Genomic DNA, 21,193 nt, shown 5'->3' on the forward strand with positions numbered 1-21,193 from the left:
ATCCTCGGATTTTCTGGAGCAGTATATTTAAATCAAGCTCTTATCAAAATTAGAATGAAGAAATGTGCATTTCCAGTGTTATATATGAATGACTTGCCTCTAGTATATACTTCTCCAGGGACAGGATGTCTTGCAGAGCTTCAGGGTCCTGGTGGATGACTACAACTTCTTTCAGAGGATACTAAAACAAAAAGAACTTCTTTACTGCCAACAGCAACAACAAGCTAAAAAAAATACCAATGACATTAACAGTTACATAAACACCAAGTGAGTCCTTATGAGGAAAGCTTGCAATCCTTTGGTATTTTGTATTTACAAAGGCACAGTAGAGTGGGATCTAAACAGTGAAATTCTTCTTTGTCCTGCTATAAAGTTTAAATGTCATACGAGCTGCAATAAAGGGAAACAATTTCTATACTAAAACTGGGACGATTTAATTTGTGTTTAAACAGTGAGCCACACAGTTTGCAGAAATTTCAAGCAGTCTTACCTTGACTGGGAGAGTCTTCCTGTCTCGTATCACTCTGCCCAGTTCAATGACAGACTGCATCTGGGACACCGCGCTCTCAATGCGCTTATCAATCAACGACACTCTGCAATACAGAAACGTTGCTGTTTATTGTTTAGTTTTTTTCTGAAACTGCCACTAAGAAACACACATGTATTAAAGTTATGCTGGTAGAATAGAAGATCAGATTGAACGTTCAAGCAGACAGCATGTCATTTGCATGTAGAATACCAGGCACAGCAGGCGTTCCCTCCTAGATCATTTCTTTGTATAAGAAGACATATTACTCTTCTCCTTTTTTGTTCGTAATGAACTGCATCTTTTTGTAATGAATCAATATTTACAGGGAGCGTGTCATCATTCCAGGCATAATGACCATCTCCCGGTATAATTACCTACTGTAAATCTATACCAAGTGTCTTGGCTGGAGCTACAATAACAAATATGACATACCATCTAGCTTAATTCATACATGCGTCAAACAGATGCAACTAGAATATACTGTCTGCCTGAAAAGATATAACCTTGACGATCTGAATAACATTTCTTAGTAAAAAAAATAGCAATCTTAAAAAAAAAAAAAAAAAAAAACTATTCATGCGCCTGTATTTTGCAGAGATGCTACAATATGTATGGATATCTCCAGACTATGTTACAAAAAGCATTTTTCTGCACAATAGCTGAGACTTCAGAAAGCCTACAGTGCACAAGGAATTCTACAGAGCTGAATATGTAACCTGGCAATCTTTTGATCACACTTTCGGGCTGCTTCACCTTAAGCATATTGTTCCACCCTTAAGTTTAAAAAAATGCTGCCTATAATAGGCATTTCTAATCCTAAATGTTTTCACACAATCTTTAATACCTAAAACCAGCAAGATAAAGACAAAATACATTTATGATGCCGGCAGAATATGGTTACCAAGTCAACACCTTGATCTAAATTCAGTTTTCCAGTTATTTATTTATTTTCTCTTTTTACAGCGACTATATATAGTTTTTAAAATCTTATTGTGCAACTAAATATCAACATGCATTCTAGAACAAAACTGCAGGACTAGATGACAAATTCTATAACTGATGATTCTGTGGACAAACAGTGGTGCAGTACTGTACTTGCTGTTCCATTTACACTCCCTCAAGGAAACACAAGCGAGAAACTTAGCTGCTGGTGTCTGAAACAAGGTCAACTGATCCCTGGTGATCTCTGCTGAGCAAATGCAAAATGTGCAAAGAGGCACATCCTTTGTAATATGGAATAAATAAATACAGATCATTTACTGTTTTATTTTGCATGCTAATATTCTGTTTTACATAAACAGACCATTATAAAATCAGAAACCCAAAGACCTTTGCAAATCACATAGCTTGTGGAAAAAAACCAAAAAAAACTACTTACTGTAAAAATTGTTATCGCACCGACGTAAAAGTTGCTCTCCACCCCTTTTATGAGACTTCAATTTTATGAAAACACCTTTGTGTTTAAAATACTTTTTTTCACAACTTTTTTTCCTACATTCTGAACACTGATAAAGAACAATACAGTTTTAGTTTTGAAAGAAACCTTGTTTGCAGTATTTTATTTCATTAATAATTTGTGTTGTTTTTCGTTTTTAGTTAACCTGTGAGAAACTACTCAGTTTTTCAAAATTTCTAATTGGTTCAGTAAATTCAATGTCAACGCAGACAAAATACTACTACAGTACTGTAAATTTCAGTAGTAACAGTGTAAACCATCTGACAATGGTATAATAAACTAAATAGTGCTTATTACCAGTGTTTACTGGTCTAATAACCAGTAAACACAACAGCTAAGTATTGCATACGGCGAAGTGCAAATGCATTAAACTTCACACTGTACACACACATTAATTGTGTTTTGTTAATCAGAACCATACACATACTTTACAAGTGTGCCACTGTGTTGCACTAACATGTAAAACAAGTTACTGTATGCATTAGTCATAATTAAAGTACTCCATTCAAACCAAATGTTTTCTACAATCGGGCCATGAACACTCTCCTCCTCTATCGGCTCGTTTTTTTCTTTCGTCATGTTTAAGTTTGTCTTCGTTTCATTTCCAGTCACGTACAGTTTTTTCAGCATTGCGATTAACATGCATTTTGGCAAATTCAACAACGCGCGATTTCAAACCTGTTGTGTAGCATTTTCATTTTTTGCCCAACTGTCCTACTTTATCCAGTCTCAAAGACCCCGTTCACAGGACTGGGCTGGCCCAGGGTCATCGCATATTTAGGTCCAGAGGAGGTCAGTCAAGAGTCTGAAAGCTTGCGTTTAACATTCAAAATGACTAAGCAAGTACGTGACTGTAGTAACCCTATTGTAGCACTAGTACACAGTTCAATATTAGCACACCGGCAAACACATCGCACCAGCAGATTAGTCCTAAGAGCCCCGCAAAAATGCCTAGAAAGTCGACATACAATGTTATTTACGGTAACAGCTTTTGCAGGAGTGGGAGGTTGCATGTTTAAAAGGAAAAACTTTGTGATTGCTTTATGATTTGCAATTCACTCAATCAACTCCAGGAAGACTGATGGGCCCCAGCAAAGAAAGATGACATGCTGCATACAGTTATTTGCAGCGTAATAGTTATTTTAATTTTTTTTTACTCACTGTCACCTCCAATACGATTAGGAGAATGGAATGGAACTACTAATGGGAAACCAATAAATTACTGACATTAAATAAAAGAATCCATCAATACAGAACAAGGTGCAACGCATCAAATCTCCCAGACAAACGGCAATTTCAAGAACGTGTGATTGCACACTCCTAGCTGACTAAGTGTACTGTAGATCTTAAAGGAGTTTCAAAAGATGCATCACCATGGCTAAGGGGTTAAAAAGCCAACACCTTTCCCACACGAATGCTCAAACACTTCTCCCATCAGCATGATTGCATGAATCACTTTGGGCTTTAAGAGGATTTGCATAAGGGAGGAGACCCGATCACCCTTTTGAATTGTAATTATTAAACTAGTGTTCCAAGTGTTTTCTACAGAATGATGTATTTGACTGTTTAAAAGTCGGTAGAATCTGGTATAAAAGTTCACAGACATCCTCTACAGACGGCCCTGTACAGCTTTTTGACCAAGTGCCTTCAGTAATGAGCCAGGAGAAAGCCTGACTGACACGGTGGTGATATTTAGCTAAAAGTACACTTCGAGGCTTACCTGACTTGAGGAAGCATGAGGTAGTGAATGCTGCTGGTCTCCTTCTGTTCCAGTGAAGCAGGATCGATCAAGTGTTTCATGTTCTGATACATCATCTCAGTAATAAACGGAGTGCAGGGAGCCTGCAGAAACACATATCTAATAAGCTGCTGTATTATTATTTCTGTATTTGTTTATTTAACATTGGACAAACAAGAGGCTTGACAATTGCTCCTTCACTACATTTCAAAGTGAAAAACACTGTGTCAACATATAACTTTAATTATGGTGTGGTTACATACCATTAACCTGCACATGAAGAACAGAACACTAAACAGTGTTTCTAGAGCCCAAACACAGTCTTCTGTGCCACTCTCACCCTGTAAAACAGCAGAAAGCATTTAAATTTTAGGTTCTGTCAATTCCATGCTACGCCCACCCACAATCCTTAATTATTAAAAATGCACATATCTATTATGTGTAAGTTGTAGGAGCAGCTCGTTTAAATACATACAAAAAAATATATACATTTAACACAAAGGTTTTGTTTGTTTGTCACTGGGAAGTATTTAAAAAAAAAAAAAAAAAAAAAAAAAAAAAAAAGGTATGCCGCTTTGTGGCCTGCTTGTAATACAGGCTTGACTGTAAATAAAGACAAGTAGTGACTTATTTTCTAAAAGTAAACAACCTGAAAATGCTGTAGACATCTATTTTGGTGGGTCTCAGCACAACATGTTCCAGCCTCCAAGAAAAACATGCTGGTGGATCAATTTCAACTGGGTTTAAATAGTTAAATAAATGCTTTGAAACGACCTACCTTTAACCTTCTGCGATTTGTTCTCACATACCAATTGGTTAACATGTCAACAAATTTCACTAGCCTTGGTACAACAGTGTACAATCTGAAAGCTGTAACAGAGAAAGAAAATATTGTTACATAAACTCAAATACTACAAGATACTTCAACTGCTTAACGTGGGCAAAATATGAGTATTTAATATATATATATATATATATATATATATTATTTTAAACGAAACTCATTCTGGATGCCCAGGGTCTTTGCGCGTTCGGTAACAACACCAAGAATTATTCAAATTTATTTCTGATAACGAAAATAACTCTTAAGGAAACACGACACCTTGAATTAACACTGCCCTCAACGACAGAAGTTCAAAGAGGAAGCGAACCTAAAGAGTGACACTGGAGGAGATGTCTAAAAATCTAAATATATTTTATATTATATATATTTTATATATATATATATATATATATATATATATATATATATATATATATATATATATATATATATATATATATATATATATATATATATATATCGCTTCCTAATATATCATTAACAACTCACACGATTGTTTGAAAATAAAACTGCTAGGCCAATTCAAATACAAAAGGACGTAATTGCCGTTATTCTGTTTAAACTTGCTTTTTCAAAAAGTTACAAAGCAGGTCAGCTATACAAACTTCCCTGAAATTTGAAATCCCAGACCAGTTCAGGACTGACACCTACCATCCATTTCAGCCTTGAAGAACTGGATGAGCGACTGTGTGAATGACAGAATCCATTTATCCATGATATTGTCGCTTTTCTTGGCTGTGCTTTCATTATAGAGGAACTGGATTCCCTCTTCCTGAAAAAATGCATAAATAAGTGGTTCACCATTAGACACTTTGGTACACTGCTGCAACAAAACTGTCAAGCACCAGCTGATACATCGAATGTGTATACTGTGAAAAAGTGACTCTGCAACTACTCTTTATTGCAACCAGGCTCTGAAGACAACACAATAACATACTCCATGTGGAAAAAATCACAGCAAGTACATTTTTCCCCCCTTTCATCACCTGCAGCACTGCACAAACATAGCAGCCTCCAGTAACCATAGAGCTGAACTATAGCCAGCCTCACCGATAGCACGCAGACACTAATTCCAGACTGGAAGCTTAAACTTAAGACAAAAATGTGGAAACCGCAATGCTAACTTGTGTGTCTGCAGACACAGGCTGAAATATTCAGGGAAAACGTAATGCAGTCAATGTTGGATTGAGTCTAGTGGTACCTTGTGGAGCCTCTGGACATTCTGAATGACGAAACGGTACGCATTGTACCAGGGCAAGAAGACATCTTTAAGAACATCTCTCACACCGTCCTCTTTAAAACGCAGGTTTTCAGCACGCACCACTGGGGAATTTATCAGGTATAGCCTGCAATAAAACCCAAAGGGAAAAAGAAAACACTTAAAAAGGACAATGGTATTCAAGAGTTCAAGCCAAACTAATGGATACCTGTCATACAGGGACAGAGTGTGGAGGAGCAAATGATGCACCACCTTAGTGTGAGATTCAATGACTAAATTAGATATACAGTTGCCAATTCACCAGATATCTGAAATTAACTGTTGTAGTACAAATCTAAAGGCATATAATTATATCAAATGTTAGTTCACTTTTGCATATCAGTAGTACATGAATTATTAATATAATCATTAGGAAACACTTCTGAAAAAAAACAGGAAAGTAGGAATATTACTCATCTGGACAAATATATACATATTTTTAAAAACCTTTAGTACATAAGGGTCTGTCCTTAACTGTCAGACTACATGCACCGATGAACTTTAAATGTGAAAGTTTCCATAAACCATAAGAAATTAACACAAATATAGTCTCACGACCTTCCTCCAACAAGTTTGCTATGTTAAACATGACTTAACCAAACACTAAAGAATTCAAAACACAAGGTCACGGTGTAGGATATATTCTATCAGGACACAGACTTAACTAACCTATAAGCTCAAGCATTTCAGTTACTGCATGTCTGTGAGGCTCATTCGAGGAATAATCATGTTCATTGTTTTGCAAGTCACAGATTAACGTATGCCTGCTATTGCCTTTCTAGAAAAAGTGTGTCATCATTAACCTCGAACAAAAGCCCTGCTAAATGTAAAAGTGAAGTTCACCTCCCAGAAAAACAAAAACAATATAATTGTGTAATCACTTGCTTGCGGATCAGGACAGCCACATAGAAATTACCTGAACCGTTACGTCCCGATTGCAAAAGCTACAGCCTCTAAAAAGATGAAGCGACACTTTACATTTTTTGTACAGGATTTAAATATTAGGAGCCGTCAGTATTTGCACGAAAGTGGTAATGGTAATGCTAATGCAAGCCTTGCTTATATTGCCTCCAAGTCCCAAACTATTTTGGCTTCTACAGATTCCTCTATAAAACTGAAAATCGTATTTTGGAATATGAACTAACTGTAAAAGTATACTGAACATGAACTACATAAACTATCATTGCATTTAACGCTTAAAAATCAATTTTGAATGCACCAATTCAGATCAATAATGATTTTACTTCAATGTCACTTGGCAATGAGAATTAAGGGTGCTTCAAATTACTGAGTGAAAGCAATTGTGTCCCATATTCTGCACAAAGACACAGAAAACAGTCGCTACTGTAACCAGGAAAGGTGTGTTAGATTTTCCTTGTAATGATGTCAGTACAAACTATCAGCTACTAATGGCTTTCATGCAGATTAGGAGAACTAATACACTGCTGTATTAACACTCCAGTTATAACAACATTGCTTTATCAGGACACCCAGTGTTTTTTAGCTTGACCCAATGATGCAATTTTCCCTTTTGTACAGTCAATTTATCTTAGTGGCACCTCATGCCATTGAAATTAATTGCCAAACTCCCAATATACTTTCATGTGATTGCTTTTTGCAGATACCATTACACTCTATATAAAGACCAATGAAAAGCAATTACCATATTGCAAAGGCAAACATTAACCCCACACACCCAGGGGTCTCTTAATCATATACAGATCGAACACCACCATCCTGGACTAAAATAAAAATAAAACGGACATGCAGCATTATTTTCAATAAAGGGGACATCAGGATAGTTCAATAGCGTTGGTACTAAGATAATACCACTGTTAAGATCATTCAAATTCGACCACATTGAGAGGTGCGAGTATGTAGCATGAAGAGTATTGGAAAAGCTACTCGGTATAGTTTGATAGTGCTTACCATAGATGATAAACAGTACCCCAATGACCCTGACCCTGACCCAGACCCTGAGCTCAGGACTGTGTGGTGCAGCCATGCTTCTCAACATAACAGCTTGACTTTGTGGAATTCTACATGTAGCATGTCCTTCGGACTGCTTTTTAAATTTTATTAAAAGACGTTTATTTCAAATTACAGTTGTTACTAAAAGGTCAAACTACATTGCATTTGTCATTCAGATTTACAAATCTTCCATGTCAACAGCAGTGCTTACCGTAATGCATCGGCACCATACGCGTTTAAAATTTGCACAGGATCTGGGTAATTTTTCTTGCGTTTGCTCATCTTCTGTCCATCGCTGTAGGGATGAAATAGCCATTACACCCAAGCACGACATGAAATGTACCTGGTGCTGTTCACATTGTAATTTCTTCTACTGAAGCGTTTACACATTTCTATAGAACAAAATTACACACAAAACAAAATGTTTGTTTCATAATCAAATTGGAATGTTCACTTTAAAACTGCTGGATTTTTTGCAAATATCTGTCTTTTGGTTTCTATAGTTGTGTGATTTGGAAGCAAGCCCTTGTAATCCAAACTGCTGTTCACTGCCCTTGTTTCCTAAAATATTACCTAACAATTCAAAATAAACCGTTTCAGGAGATACATTTACTTTTAAAAGATTTTCACGTTCCACTTATGCAATTTGTTTCTGATAATCCCAAGAAACATCCTATTAAAAGAAAAAAAAAAGACAAAAATACTTAATCTAGTCTACATCAATATTTCGTTTTAGTGTTTAGTGTGGGTGGATTTCTTCTAATCTCCCACTTTTTTTTTTTTTTTTTCTGTGGAGGAGAAATGCAAAATGAAACTCAAAATAAAAACTGAACCTACCTTGCTAGAACCAGTCCGTTTACAATCACATTCTTGAAGGGAGGTTTACCAAAGAGTGCTGTTGACAACACTAGGAGGGTGTAAAACCTTAAAATAAAACAGAACAGAAACAAACATTTAGCGTCTTGTCCTCCATATATATATATATATATATATATATATATATATATATATATATATATATATATAATATATATATATATATAAAGATCTAAGCTTCCAGTTTAAGTTTATACAAATATAAATATATAATATATAAATATACAAATCATAAGAATTCATTGTATTTCTTAATTCTTTTACCATCCTCTGGTCTGATCGATACCCTCTGCAATGAAGTCGGCAGGGAAGGCCTCTTCGAATTCTCTCCGGTTTTCAAACGGATAGTGCACCTGTGCGTACGGCATGCTTCCACTCTCAAACCAGCAGTCAAAAACTTCCTGAAGCCGGCGCAGGACCCCTTTCCCACAGCGAGACGGGATTGTCAAGTGATCAATGCTGGAGCAAAGGAAAACGAGGGTTCGAGGATTAGGAAACAGTAGAACATTTAATATTTTGGGTCTATCATTCTTTCCCCGCGTGGAAATAGAAATTGAGCTTAAACTAATCTTAAAAATAAACATCGTAAATGGCTGATTTTCTAAGGACTGCATTAAAAACTGTCCAATTTAAAAGGCTACCCAATAAAAATGGATCTGGTAAGTTATACTCTGCATCAAACGATTAAAGTAGAATTATCAAACCTGCAAGAATCAATGGCTCACCTTTCCCGGTGAAGATCCGTTACCTTCACGCCGGTTAGCTCCTCCAACTCAGCTACTGACCCAACACACACCACCTGGTAAGATAACATCGCTTGCTAAAAATTAATGGTCTCAAATGTTTTTTAAAAAATTAATTAATTAATTAAAGAAGTAGTCAATGAAACCTCCCCAAAACATTTGCATTACAATTAACAGCACATGCATTCACACTCCAAAATATCATGAATATAGAATCAGGTAACGTAACATACAACAAATTAGATTGGTCTTATTCACAGATTCCTCAATCTGATCCATGGTAGAATTGAACTAAATATCCTAACTTTACAGCAAACTGAATTGTTTTAAAAGAACTATCTTTCATAGAACAAATCAAGACAATGAGTACAAGGGCAATGGCAGAGATTTATCTTGAAACAGAGCATTGGTTTTGTTATGTATGGTTCCCTCAGTGGAGTTTAGATCTTAGGGTGGTATTTCCAACAACACATTTTAACTGCAACAGTAAAACTTAATCTATTTAACATATTAAATGAATCATATATGAATCATATTTCTGGCATTTAAAGCACGGAGGGGGGGGGGACAACCTCTGGTTCAAGCTGAGAGAATGAAAAGAACTCTGGAGACCGGAGTTTAAAAAGAGAGCCATTATGCTAATTTAAGGAAGCAGGTCACTGTCCTGCTTTCATGGGTAATAAATTAAAAAATAAATAAACTGATCTAAACTAACATCAGATCTAAATACAGCCACTGTGACCTAGTAGTTCAGTCCATCAAATCCTTACTCTTGGCTACACCAACCTGTAAATGACAAGGTGCCTTTCAAGAACAAAATCAGCCTGCCAACCTAATGCATCATTTGGATTAGGTCGCAAACGCTAAAACTGCACAAGAAACATCAGAAGTTTACTTAAAAATCATACGTGTGAAAGGAAGGTTAAAACAGAATTAATAGTCCCTTGAGAAGAGGCTTTCATTTTACTGTGAAAGCTTCAGCCTGAACACACTGTTTGTTAAAATAATCTTATAATTAAAAAAGACAGAAGGTGGGGGGGAGGGGGGTTAGTGTTAACAAAAAATAAGTCAAATCATGTACTGTCAGAAGCAAATGCAGAATTCCTGCTGGTTTATTGTAATTATGTTACATGAGGAGCGTACATACAGCAGCTTAAAATCTGTTTGTTTCTTTATCTTGTATTGTCTGCTTGCGATCATTCAGGGGCTGCTCTTGGTTCTAGTTACCCATCATAGATATATGTAACAAAGGCTAGAAGGGAGCACTAACACCACCTAGTGATCTGCCGCTTTGGATCAAGTTTAATTTCGTTTTTTGCTGACAACATACTGCTGTGCACTATATGGTGCTGGTACTTAATGTAAAGGTTGATCTAGCCTACAATCTATAGGGGGCAACTAGAATAGAATAGAAAGCTCCTGGTCAAAGAACTGGGTTCTCAACTGTAAATTGCGTTTCTAAAAGGAAATTGGAGGAACCAGGTCACTGTGGAGCACATGTGAGCGTTTTTGACGGCGTTGCTGTTAACTAACCTCTTCAAAGTCCTCGCTGACCCAGAGTGGAATGGGAGTACCCCAGTACCTGTTCCTTGAAATTGCCCAATCACGGGCATCTTTCAACCAGTTCCCAAAACGCTTCTCCCTCACAAACTCAGGAACCCTGAAATGAATCAGAGACAAGTTATTTTATGAAGTGGTTAAGTGATTAATAATACTATTATTATTATTATTATTATTATATAGTGCCTTTACAGTGGGCCACCATCACAAAGCGCTTCACAGAGTTGGCTGTGAACTTTGCAGTCACTTACAATATGACACTGATTTAATATTTCATCTGCAGGATGGAGCACAAGGAGGTTAAGTGATTTGCTCAGGGCCACTGGTGAGGCAATGGCAGAGGTGGGATTTGAACCAGTGACCGTCAGATGACAAAACCTGGACTTTAACCACAGGGCCACACTGCCTCCTACAAACAACTCCCTTATGTGAAGTGAACTGATTGGTCTCATGTGTGAATCTGTGTATTAGGACATGTCATTGCTTTTATGGCACCATTTCAACAGTGCAATACTGTAAAAGTAAATAAATAAATAAATAATAAGAAATAAAATGATGAAGCAGGAGTGGATAAATCCACAACCGCAGTGTTGGCGAAAGGTTAATGTCCTTAATGTAGTTTTTCCATTTGAAATGGGAGAGATTTGTAGTTCTAGCAGTTACTGCACACAAATAAATTAATGTTGCCATCCACTAGTCTAGTGCAATATACTTACTGACTTAAAATAGTTAACTTATTCTGCAACATATAAAAATACATTCTGCTAAACCCGAATACCCTGTAACCCGTGCAAAACTCAAATACAAATTAAACCGATGTCACTCCAATTTTGGATACAGCTATAATAGCTACAGAACAACATGCAAAATAAATAATGAATCACTCTTACTTATTTCGCTTCTACAACTATAAAGCTAACTATATTAAACTACAGAGAATTAATAATGACCTACATGTTCTATACAGCAATAAGGCCTCTTTAGACCAAGTGTTGATTTAGATTTCTCATAGCTGATGAGCTAATTTACTTGATAACCAATTAGAGATTTCTGCACTAACCTAATTAAAGCAGAATTACAATTAATATGTTGAAATAATGTGCCCTCACAATATTTCACTCTTCTATAAAAATGCATTGCTTTCCAATCAAACTGACAGAAAACTAAGCAATCGGATGTATGATTTTGGACCGTGGCTTCTACATGCTCTCCTAAAAATGTATGATTAAAAGTTAATGAATGGGCATACTGTGGAAATACCTTGCAACGCAGACTAGCTGTTAAGTAGAGGAGAAACAAAAAAAATCATATACCTCTTCCACAAAATCCATAGCTCTCAACTTTACAGCTATATATGGTGCTTTTTTAAAGCTTCATTATGAAGTTTTATTCTTCTGACACATCTCCCTAAATGTAGATCCAAATAACTAATTAAAAAAATCTAATTGTTCTAAAATATTGCATTAACCTACTCTGTCCTGAACTCATAACTGACCTACATTCACAAAGAGCTCATCGGTATTTATCCACATTCACCCAAAACGCCTGATTTCATGAGCACCTTTAATAAATTACAACACTGAATCATATTTGATGTTTCTTAGGTGATTTAGGAGTCTTTAACTTTTCACTTAAACTGTCTTTTTAAACACAGTAAGCAGCAAAGAGTATGTTCAAGATCTGAAAAACACTTCAAAAAATTAAAATTACAGATCACCACTGCCTCAAACAAAATGAAAAAAAACGTATGAACTGGTCTCTAAAATGGATTTTGATAAAGAAAAAGAAATACTTCAATAAATACAAAAACTCTAAAGGCAAATGCAGCTTTCCAGCGTCCTGAATTTGAGATTAAACGACCCAATCGCACTGTAGTACACATACTAGTGGCATTCGTGTCTCCCTCCCGCACCTCCCCATGTGAAAGCAATTTGTGGGAAACTGAACTACAAACCTATGGACTAGAAAAGTTTTCTTTAAAACTCTAATTGCACAAAATGTGAGACAGAATAATAAATGTAACTTCAACTGCAAAACAAATGAAGCAATCATACCCCCAGCACTCAAATTATAGCATCCATTTGTTCAGTGGCAACACTATATCAAAGACAAGCAGCATTGTAAAAACCATTAGCGCTGGCTGGTGCTGACAGCTTCACACCTACAAAGCACAGGAAAAAAAAATGCGACTTGAACCTGCTGCAGAAGGAAAAGCGAATAACACCCACAATAATGAACGAAGACAAACACTGCTCACGATGAAGCACTGTTTCTCATTAAATGTGCATATGCTCCCTTTTTCCGCACTTCCAGTGTATTTAGAACTGCAAATTGTCAGAGTGCAAAATAATAATTAAAAAAAAGCTACAAAATTGCTCAGCAGGGTTGGCATTACTGCCATAGAAACTGGTAAATGATCAGTAGAATTGAAGGGCACTGCTAATGCCAAAATCAAACCATTATTTCTGGGATTACAGGTCACTGCAAGCTCTACCAATACCCATCTAAAGCTGGAAATAAGACTCCCATTGCAAAGCAGTTGTAGCCCTCCCAGGTTTTACTGTCAGCTTAACTGGCCACTCCTGAACATGTTACTATACTTAATAATGAATTACAACGATAGTAAAACCTGGAACGGACCAGAATGCTATGCAGTTGTAGCCTTCTTTCTATCGACCCACAGAAAAGAAGTCTTACAAAATGGAACACTGCAATAGAATGCCACTTTCATCCTTTTTTTGGTTCATGTAAAACCAGCTTAAGAACTGAACATGAAACAAATGTTCTATTCAAATACATAGGTTAAGAAACGACAATGCCTTTATTTTAATTGTTTGGAGCTCACCTAGAACACACAATGTACTTCATACTCTACTCAGGTGAACTCTGCTTTATAAGACAACTTGAAGACAGCGAATTGTGCAGTTCAGAAAAAAAAAACAGCTGCACATGCAGTTCATTACATGAAGTAAGTTTCCTTCATATTAAAGTTTGGAGAAAATGAATGCCCTCCTTTTAGGTGGCCTCTATTTTTCTTGTCATTTCCAACACAAAAAATAAAACACACAGCCTCCAAGCCACCTCCAAGGCATTCTGCGCTTATTTTTCTTATTTCCCTCAGACCTCTTTTTTAGGACACAATGCTGCCCCAAGAGACCAATGACAGTATATATATATTTTTTTTTTTAAATGCATCAATGCTCCACCAGGCCAACAACGAGTCCATCAATTCCCATTTGTGAGCATAGCATTTCTATTTAGGAAACTAATATATCAATTTCATGATTTTTCTTTCCAGCCTAAATTTAGATTTGAAAAGGAGTGCGTCGTCTCGTGCTAGATGTGCCGGGCAATTTGACTTCCATGGGATTCTATCATACCTCACAGGGACTTGGGACTGGGTGGCTCAGTTGATGCACAGTGGAATCAAAGCCCCTCCCCTATTCAAAAGCATCAAGACTCCAATTTAAAAAAACACTGTTAATAATCTGTATGCAACTCTTATTTAGGCAGTACATTTTTTTTTTTTTTTTTTTTTTTTTAAAAAAAAGATGCGTTACACAATACACTGCAAACTCTACACTGTATCCAACAGTAACCTGCACTGTCACAGTAAATAAACTATAAGGCTATTCTACAACAAGCAGTCCAAAGAGCTGCTGATGGCTTCCTGCTGCATTTATGTATATAGTGCAGAATAACAGCACAGTCCAGAGAAAGGCTATTATACAGCATGTTTTAATGTTGCTTTTGTCTTAAACGAAACCAAAATGATATTGCAGGATTAGCCATTATGATGCTTTAGAGACTAGCAGGTTCAGGTATAATTTCATATGAGAAGGTAGGGGTCAGACCTTTTTTTTTTTCTGCAGGACTTCGGTGTGAAACTACACAGCTGCTTTTTACAGCAGTCAAAAGCACATGGAATGAATTCCCCTTCTGCTCTACTGTACATGTGATACGTCGCAGCTAGGGGTACAATGTCACTGAAAACCACAAAATCACTGTAAATCTCAAAGCACAATTCTCTGGGGCTAACCTTTCCTCTTTTTTTTTTTTTTTTTTTTTTTTTAAAAAAACCTTTCCATGACTCACTATAGAGTAAGGCAACCCTAGAAGTTACACATACCGATACCCTGTCAACACTGCCATTTAAAAAAAAAAATAAAAACCGTTACAGCCAGGGCTCACACCACCACCACCAAACCGTTAGTGTGTCACAACGTACAAACAGACCAACTTGCAAGTAAAACTACGGGAATTATGAGCATGCATATTCATCTACCAAATTACCAATTATTCTTGATAACATATTCAAGCCTCACACAGTATAGGCATCACATCCACCCCCTCTTACTATCCACCCACACCATCCTAAAAAGCTGTTATTTACAGGGAGGTATATACCAGAGACACTAAAGAAAGGGGCAGTCTAACGAAGATACAGAGTACCACCATAACACAGCAGTGTTTGAGTTGTTTCTGTTTTGAGACAAGCCATTTAGCAAACCTGTTTCTACTGTGCTTTATTACACTTTACCTTGGTGTCTACAATAATTTATTAACCCACAGACATTTTAAATATAAACCACCTATTTTTGTCTGAAGTAGAACATATGTTGAAATCACAGTTGTGCTGACATGACTAAGTGTTAGAATGCTGTCCAATGTTTTTTCCCCCCCGTACCATAAAAGCAGCCTGTTCTGACTAAACAGAGTGTCTCTGGTAATCTTAGAATTATATCTGTGAAAATGTCACCAGGGATCAAAGACCCATGTGGCCTAAATCAGAACCGACACCATGTATGCAGTAAAAGCATTTTTCATATCGCCAGGAAGCAACTCATTATAAAAATTGTTTGGCAAACAAAAACCCTTTTTAACATGATCATTAGAGACCCCTCGCAGCAGCTTCTAAGTGGGTAAACACTCCCAAGCCGTGAAACAGCGAGCAGTGGCGTACGGAGGAATGCGTTACCAGTAGCACTTGCTGTTGTTCTCCAGCAGCTTGTCCACCATGTGTTCCACTCGCACAAACCAGCTCGGCACAGCTTTGTAAATCAGTGGGGTGTCCGATCTGCAAATCCGAGAGAAAAAAAAAACAAACACATTCATACAGATCGACATTGGCCTTTCATGTAAATATTGCAATAAGTTTCACATTCAATTTCAACCTTTCGATTGTTACTGTACTAGGAACCAAAAAAAAAAGACAGCACGATAGCCACGACTAACTGATTTTTAGTCACAACAGTAACTAGTGCAGTCACAGCAAGCTGCAATTGTTTGTATGAATGTGGACACAATTTAACAATTGACTTAATCCTCAGCACTCCCTTGGACTGAATGGGATGCTTTTGCAAGTTAACAAGAGACCTGTATTATTCACTGTTTTTGTATAAGATGTGGGGATATTGTTGTCTCATTTTTTTTATTTTTTTTATTTATTTTTAAATCTAATTTCTTTCAACTCCCACTGACCCCAGAAAAAATTAAAGATTTTTCATGTCAAGCATACAGACTCTGCCACTGCAAGCAAGGTGCTAGACCAATTCCTCACTGGAGCAATAAGCGAAAGGCAATTTTCAAATGCTCCCAGGGCAATTGCAGGCTGTCTGAAGGGATGTTACTTTTCAAGGATAATTAAAGGTTAAACTTGTTGCAGAGGAAAGAGGCATCTTGCTTGCCAGCTGAGATCTGGACTAGTTTCAAGTTCTTCATCTAGTGATATTAAAAAGAAATGTCAGGGCATCAATAGTCATAAAATTGCTGCCAATTCAAAGCCCTTGTTTAGTAGTGACACCACTGCCACCAACTGGAGAGACTGGACCTTGACTGCTTTTTACAGGAAGACTTTAAAAATGTATACAATTAATGGTGCCACTTAATCAGCCGGGACCCAGCAAAAATAAATACATAAATAAATAAATATTGAAAACTTCTGAAACTAGACCTAGTCATCAATGGTTTATTTAGAAAATTTTAAAATACTGCCACTATATCAGTGACTTGGGAGGTCCAGTGAATTACTCAGTTCATCTCAACTAGTTTGTGTATGTACCTACTGTATATAAAACATTTACAAAAAGCAAGTTTAAAGCTATTTTTAATTTTTAATCCAGATATATGCTTCCTAAATGCAATTATCAGCATTTTTTTATTTTTTTTTTTCTGTATTGGTGCGACAGCAACTGACCTTTAGAATTAAATCTTTAGACTGGGGCAGGTGCTGCGGAAGCAGAAACTGAATTGACACAAAACGCTAATAGATGGCTTAGATGAATGGGCGTTTTGTGTCAGATGCACTTTTATCCTGCTGATTTACTGCTGCAGAACATTATTCAGTTTTTGGAGAGCAGAAGTTAATGGGTCGCCAGGGGATCTACCATAGGAGGAAATATCATCCGTTTAAATGAAGTAAATAAAGAACAGAGTCTTGGGGATAAAGTCAGCCTTTTAAATGAAATATTTGTAAATGAACACTAAAAGGATGTCCATATATAAAAGAACACTCGTTATATCAAAACAGAACCTCATAACGCAGTCCGCAGGCCACTGGGGATCCAAGGGTTTGTGCGCCAAGGTTTTTTTTAATCATTACTAAAAGGAGGAGGACAGAAGTCAGTGACTTTAGAACAAGAGAACAGCGCAGGGGAGACTACAGAGGTATGGGGAAGACCTCAAGGTGGGATTACACAGCAAGACAAGTAGAAAACAAATAATAGGACTGCTTAGTTGTGCAGCCCTCAGTGTAGCGCAGGATGCTTGGTCACTGCTAGAGGTAATCCGTGTGCCTGCTGGTAAACTTCAGCACCATTCACGGAATTCCAGTTCAGCACACTGCACCCTATGGAAGCAAACAGCTTGTCCGTCACATTGCCACCTACCTCTGGTTTCTTCTTTTTTCTTTTTTTTTTTTTAAATTTAGTAGTCGTCAATTGATTTGACCTCATTTTTCTCCCAATTTGAAATATCCAATTGTATTTTAGGCTCAGGTAACCGCTACCACCCCTGCGCTGGCTTGGGAGGGGCAAAGACGAACACGCGCTGCCCTCCGAAGCACGTGCCGCCAGCCGAACGCTTCTTTTCACTTTGCAGGCCCGCCATACAGGCTATAGGGCGCATCCTGCACTCCACGCGAGCACCTTTTACCAGATACGCCACTTGGAAGCCCCTGTTCACAATGTGTTTTACTTTAGGCCAGATTTCCAGATCAGTAAACTAAGTAACTCTCCATTGATAATGATTTTTAAAAAGCAGTCCCATATTTAGGAAAGTATTTGTGTTCGTCCTGTCAGTCACTTCCCCTCCCCTTCCCCCCCTCCCCCCAATCGGACAGCCTTAATGAATAAGTAAATGTAGAAAGCTCTTGTTAAACTTTCATTTTTTTTATTACAGAAAACCAAGGACATGAACACAAATGTATAGACCTAGTGTCATCAGTCAATGACAAAAACACCATTAAAAAAAGACTAACCACCAAATGACTGACAACCTTAAACTAAATCCCAGTCGACTCCGTTAATCGGCGAGCTAGTTTTCCTACTACATATAAATCAGATGATTGGATCAAAAGGACAACCTTATACAAGGCTATGTGCCATCTTACCTCCAGCAGAACGGGTAGTTGTGCTTGAAAGTGCTGGCATTAACCAATCGCCCTTTTTCTTTCAATAATTTAATAATGTTTTTGTCTGCATCCTAGAAGGATCGAAAGAAAAAACAGTTAATCTAGGGGTTTCCTCACAGCTACACATAAGTTAACCACCAATAACTCTGAAGAATAGCTTACAGAAAGCTCTATTTTGTTTTTTTGTTTGTTTGTTTTTTCCAGTTGGTTAAATATTTCAGCACATTTCACTGCCGTAGCACAGATAGCGCATTACTTGTAATGAATTGGTGATGGTCCCACAGGCAGTGTTTTAATTAGTTTCAGGAGTTCTGGCCGATTTCCTTTGCCTCAAGCTAAAGCCAATCGGAACAGACACCCTCAGATTCCCCCCACTGTTTCAATGAGGCGAGCCCCTCACACACTTTATTAATCAGCTGCTCTTCCTTACAGGTAATCAGAAGAGACTGAAATGAAAGCTGCAGTTTCTGAAACAGCAAAAGCTCCTCTGCTGTAAATTAACAGAATTCCCTCGCTAAGTGTAGGAAAACTTCAAAAAGGCAGATCGACCTGAACATTTGTTTTAGTTTATATTCAGCAGACTAACCCTACACAGCAAGCAGATGAGCTGAAATAAAATGCAGCTCCTCATTTATTTTCATGATCTAAAATGCGATAAACGTTTTTAAAGTGTTAAATGAATCTAAATTAAGTTTATTTGCACTTTAGGAAAGATTAGTGCCACTCTGCAATAACGTCGTCACCAACCTTAACATATTGTCCAACAAAGTCTGACACTTCTGCGGTGAAGCAGCCCGAAGAATCCACTGGGCAGACTGGTACAGAATCTTTCTGGATTATATTATAATCCATGCAGACCCTGTAGTCATCCTGTTGGCACAAACAATTAGTCAGGTAACTGTGCTCACTGTGCCTATTCAGCAATTTCAAACAGGAAGAAGCAACGGTGACTGCGCTTCCTTTGACCAGTAAAGCCATTTTTTTTGTCATTCAGCAGCAGTGCTGTAATTTCATATCTGTTCACAGCAGACGTCAATTGTTTAATGATCTTTCACACACACTTAGTTTTGTCACCCTTTAAAATAATACTGGTAATTACCCATGATTTTACAAGTATTCCCTTTATTGTTGTACTCGTCGTTCATCTTTCAAGGTAAAGAATTAGAAACGCATCCCATTGTACATTGCCGTTGTTTGATGTGTAAATTGTGCCAAGGCAGGAAACCTATGACAGTAATTATAACAAAGACAGCTCTGGTGTTACTTTACAGTTGTAAACTGTACACAACAAACAGGTACAAAATCATCAGCATAACAGCTTTCGCAGTCCCTTGTTAATTTTCAACAGATTGTTTAGTTTTCCAGACTATGGGCCTCATGCACTAATCGGTTGTAAATGACCTGAAATACTGCGTGGTAAGATAAACCCATACTGCACGCAAAAAGGAAGGCGTGACCGCTCTATTTACTAATATAATAATATGCACGAATAAGGCGAGCTAAATGACGTTTGCCAGTCATCATAGCACGCGAAATGCTGCACGCATTACACACCTTTTATTTTAGTATATGAGCGCTCCAAAGGACAGGTAGTCCAGCTCTCACTTTGTTAGAATGACAGTGACCAAGGAGGCAGCAGCTGGCACCGGCTACATCTTCAGTGGGTCTCCGTAGGATGAGGGGAGACCCCCCCGGAATGTTTATTTTGAAGGTTCTCCGGGTAATGAAACATTGACTAAATATAAATGTGTATCTTTTAAAGGGATTGCAAGTGTGCGGAGTATTTCTTTTTATTCTTTCAAGAAACTTAAACCTTCCAGCTGCTTATCCGGTGATTTCGACGTGCTGCACAGGCTAGTCACAATTTGTGCAGTACTCACTGTTGTCTTTTCCATGACAAAAACGCTAATGTTTTAAGGGCCAAAACAATTCAGTGTAATTCATGTGTTAAAAGAGCACAACTATCTCTTGGTCATTTCGGCAGTACAACGTCATAATGGAAAAAATACAGTACAAAATGGGATTTTATACAGCACTGTCTAGTCCTACAATGCATCTTGCATTGAGAACGCAACACGTTTGGAATCGGAATAAAAGAAATGATTATGTAATGCGGTTCACGCACAGTCATCTTTTGGTAAGTTGCATTTTCAGAATCATATCATTATGTACAGTATTCCCCTTAATCCACAAAACCAACAAAATACATCCCATGTAGCCTATATTTAACATTTTATTTGTAGTATTCTGTATAACACAGGCAATCTATCCTGGAAAAAATTTAATAAAGTACCTGAAAGCAGATATACGCATTTATCATGTTTCCCACACAGTACTAGTTGTGGTCTGCTCTTTTATATTGCGATTTAGACAGACACTGCCTGGTTTCAATAAGTGGTAAACTTAACATGCGCCGAGACACTTAGGAAAGTTAGCACCTTTAATTAAATATGGTTTTGATATCAAGTCCCTCCCTCATAGTATTAGGGGAGAGAATTTGAATACATTTCTATGGATTACCATTATTAATTGTATGTAAATGACTCGCACGCAGTATCTTTTTTCCACGCAATTCATTTTGCGTGCAA

General features: G+C 37.3%; 1 protein-coding gene across 2 annotated transcripts in view; it reads right to left on the reverse strand.

The window, feature by feature from the left end:
- The window catches only part of LOC121297866 (isoleucine--tRNA ligase, cytoplasmic-like), a 38,870-nt gene that overhangs the window by 12,067 nt on the left and 5,610 nt on the right, over window positions 1–21,193 (reverse strand). For both annotated transcript variants that reach the window (XM_041224426.1, XM_041224425.1), the window contains exons 11-25: window positions 19,353–19,475; window positions 18,585–18,676; window positions 15,954–16,052; window positions 10,949–11,075; window positions 9,398–9,471; window positions 8,937–9,131; window positions 8,634–8,720; window positions 8,008–8,091; window positions 5,769–5,913; window positions 5,219–5,339; window positions 4,502–4,593; window positions 3,987–4,064; window positions 3,706–3,827; window positions 491–593; window positions 98–181 (exon numbers count right to left, since the gene is read on the reverse strand). In XM_041224426.1, the coding sequence (XP_041080360.1) occupies window positions 98–181; window positions 491–593; window positions 3,706–3,827; window positions 3,987–4,064; window positions 4,502–4,593; window positions 5,219–5,339; window positions 5,769–5,913; window positions 8,008–8,091; window positions 8,634–8,720; window positions 8,937–9,131; window positions 9,398–9,471; window positions 10,949–11,075; window positions 15,954–16,052; window positions 18,585–18,676; window positions 19,353–19,475 (1,626 nt within the window). The remainder of the gene's footprint in view (window positions 1–97; window positions 182–490; window positions 594–3,705; window positions 3,828–3,986; window positions 4,065–4,501; window positions 4,594–5,218; window positions 5,340–5,768; window positions 5,914–8,007; window positions 8,092–8,633; window positions 8,721–8,936; window positions 9,132–9,397; window positions 9,472–10,948; window positions 11,076–15,953; window positions 16,053–18,584; window positions 18,677–19,352; window positions 19,476–21,193) is intronic.

This window comes from Polyodon spathula, chromosome 23, assembly GCF_017654505.1.
Source record: "Polyodon spathula isolate WHYD16114869_AA chromosome 23, ASM1765450v1, whole genome shotgun sequence".
Lineage (NCBI taxonomy): Eukaryota > Metazoa > Chordata > Actinopteri > Acipenseriformes > Polyodontidae > Polyodon > Polyodon spathula.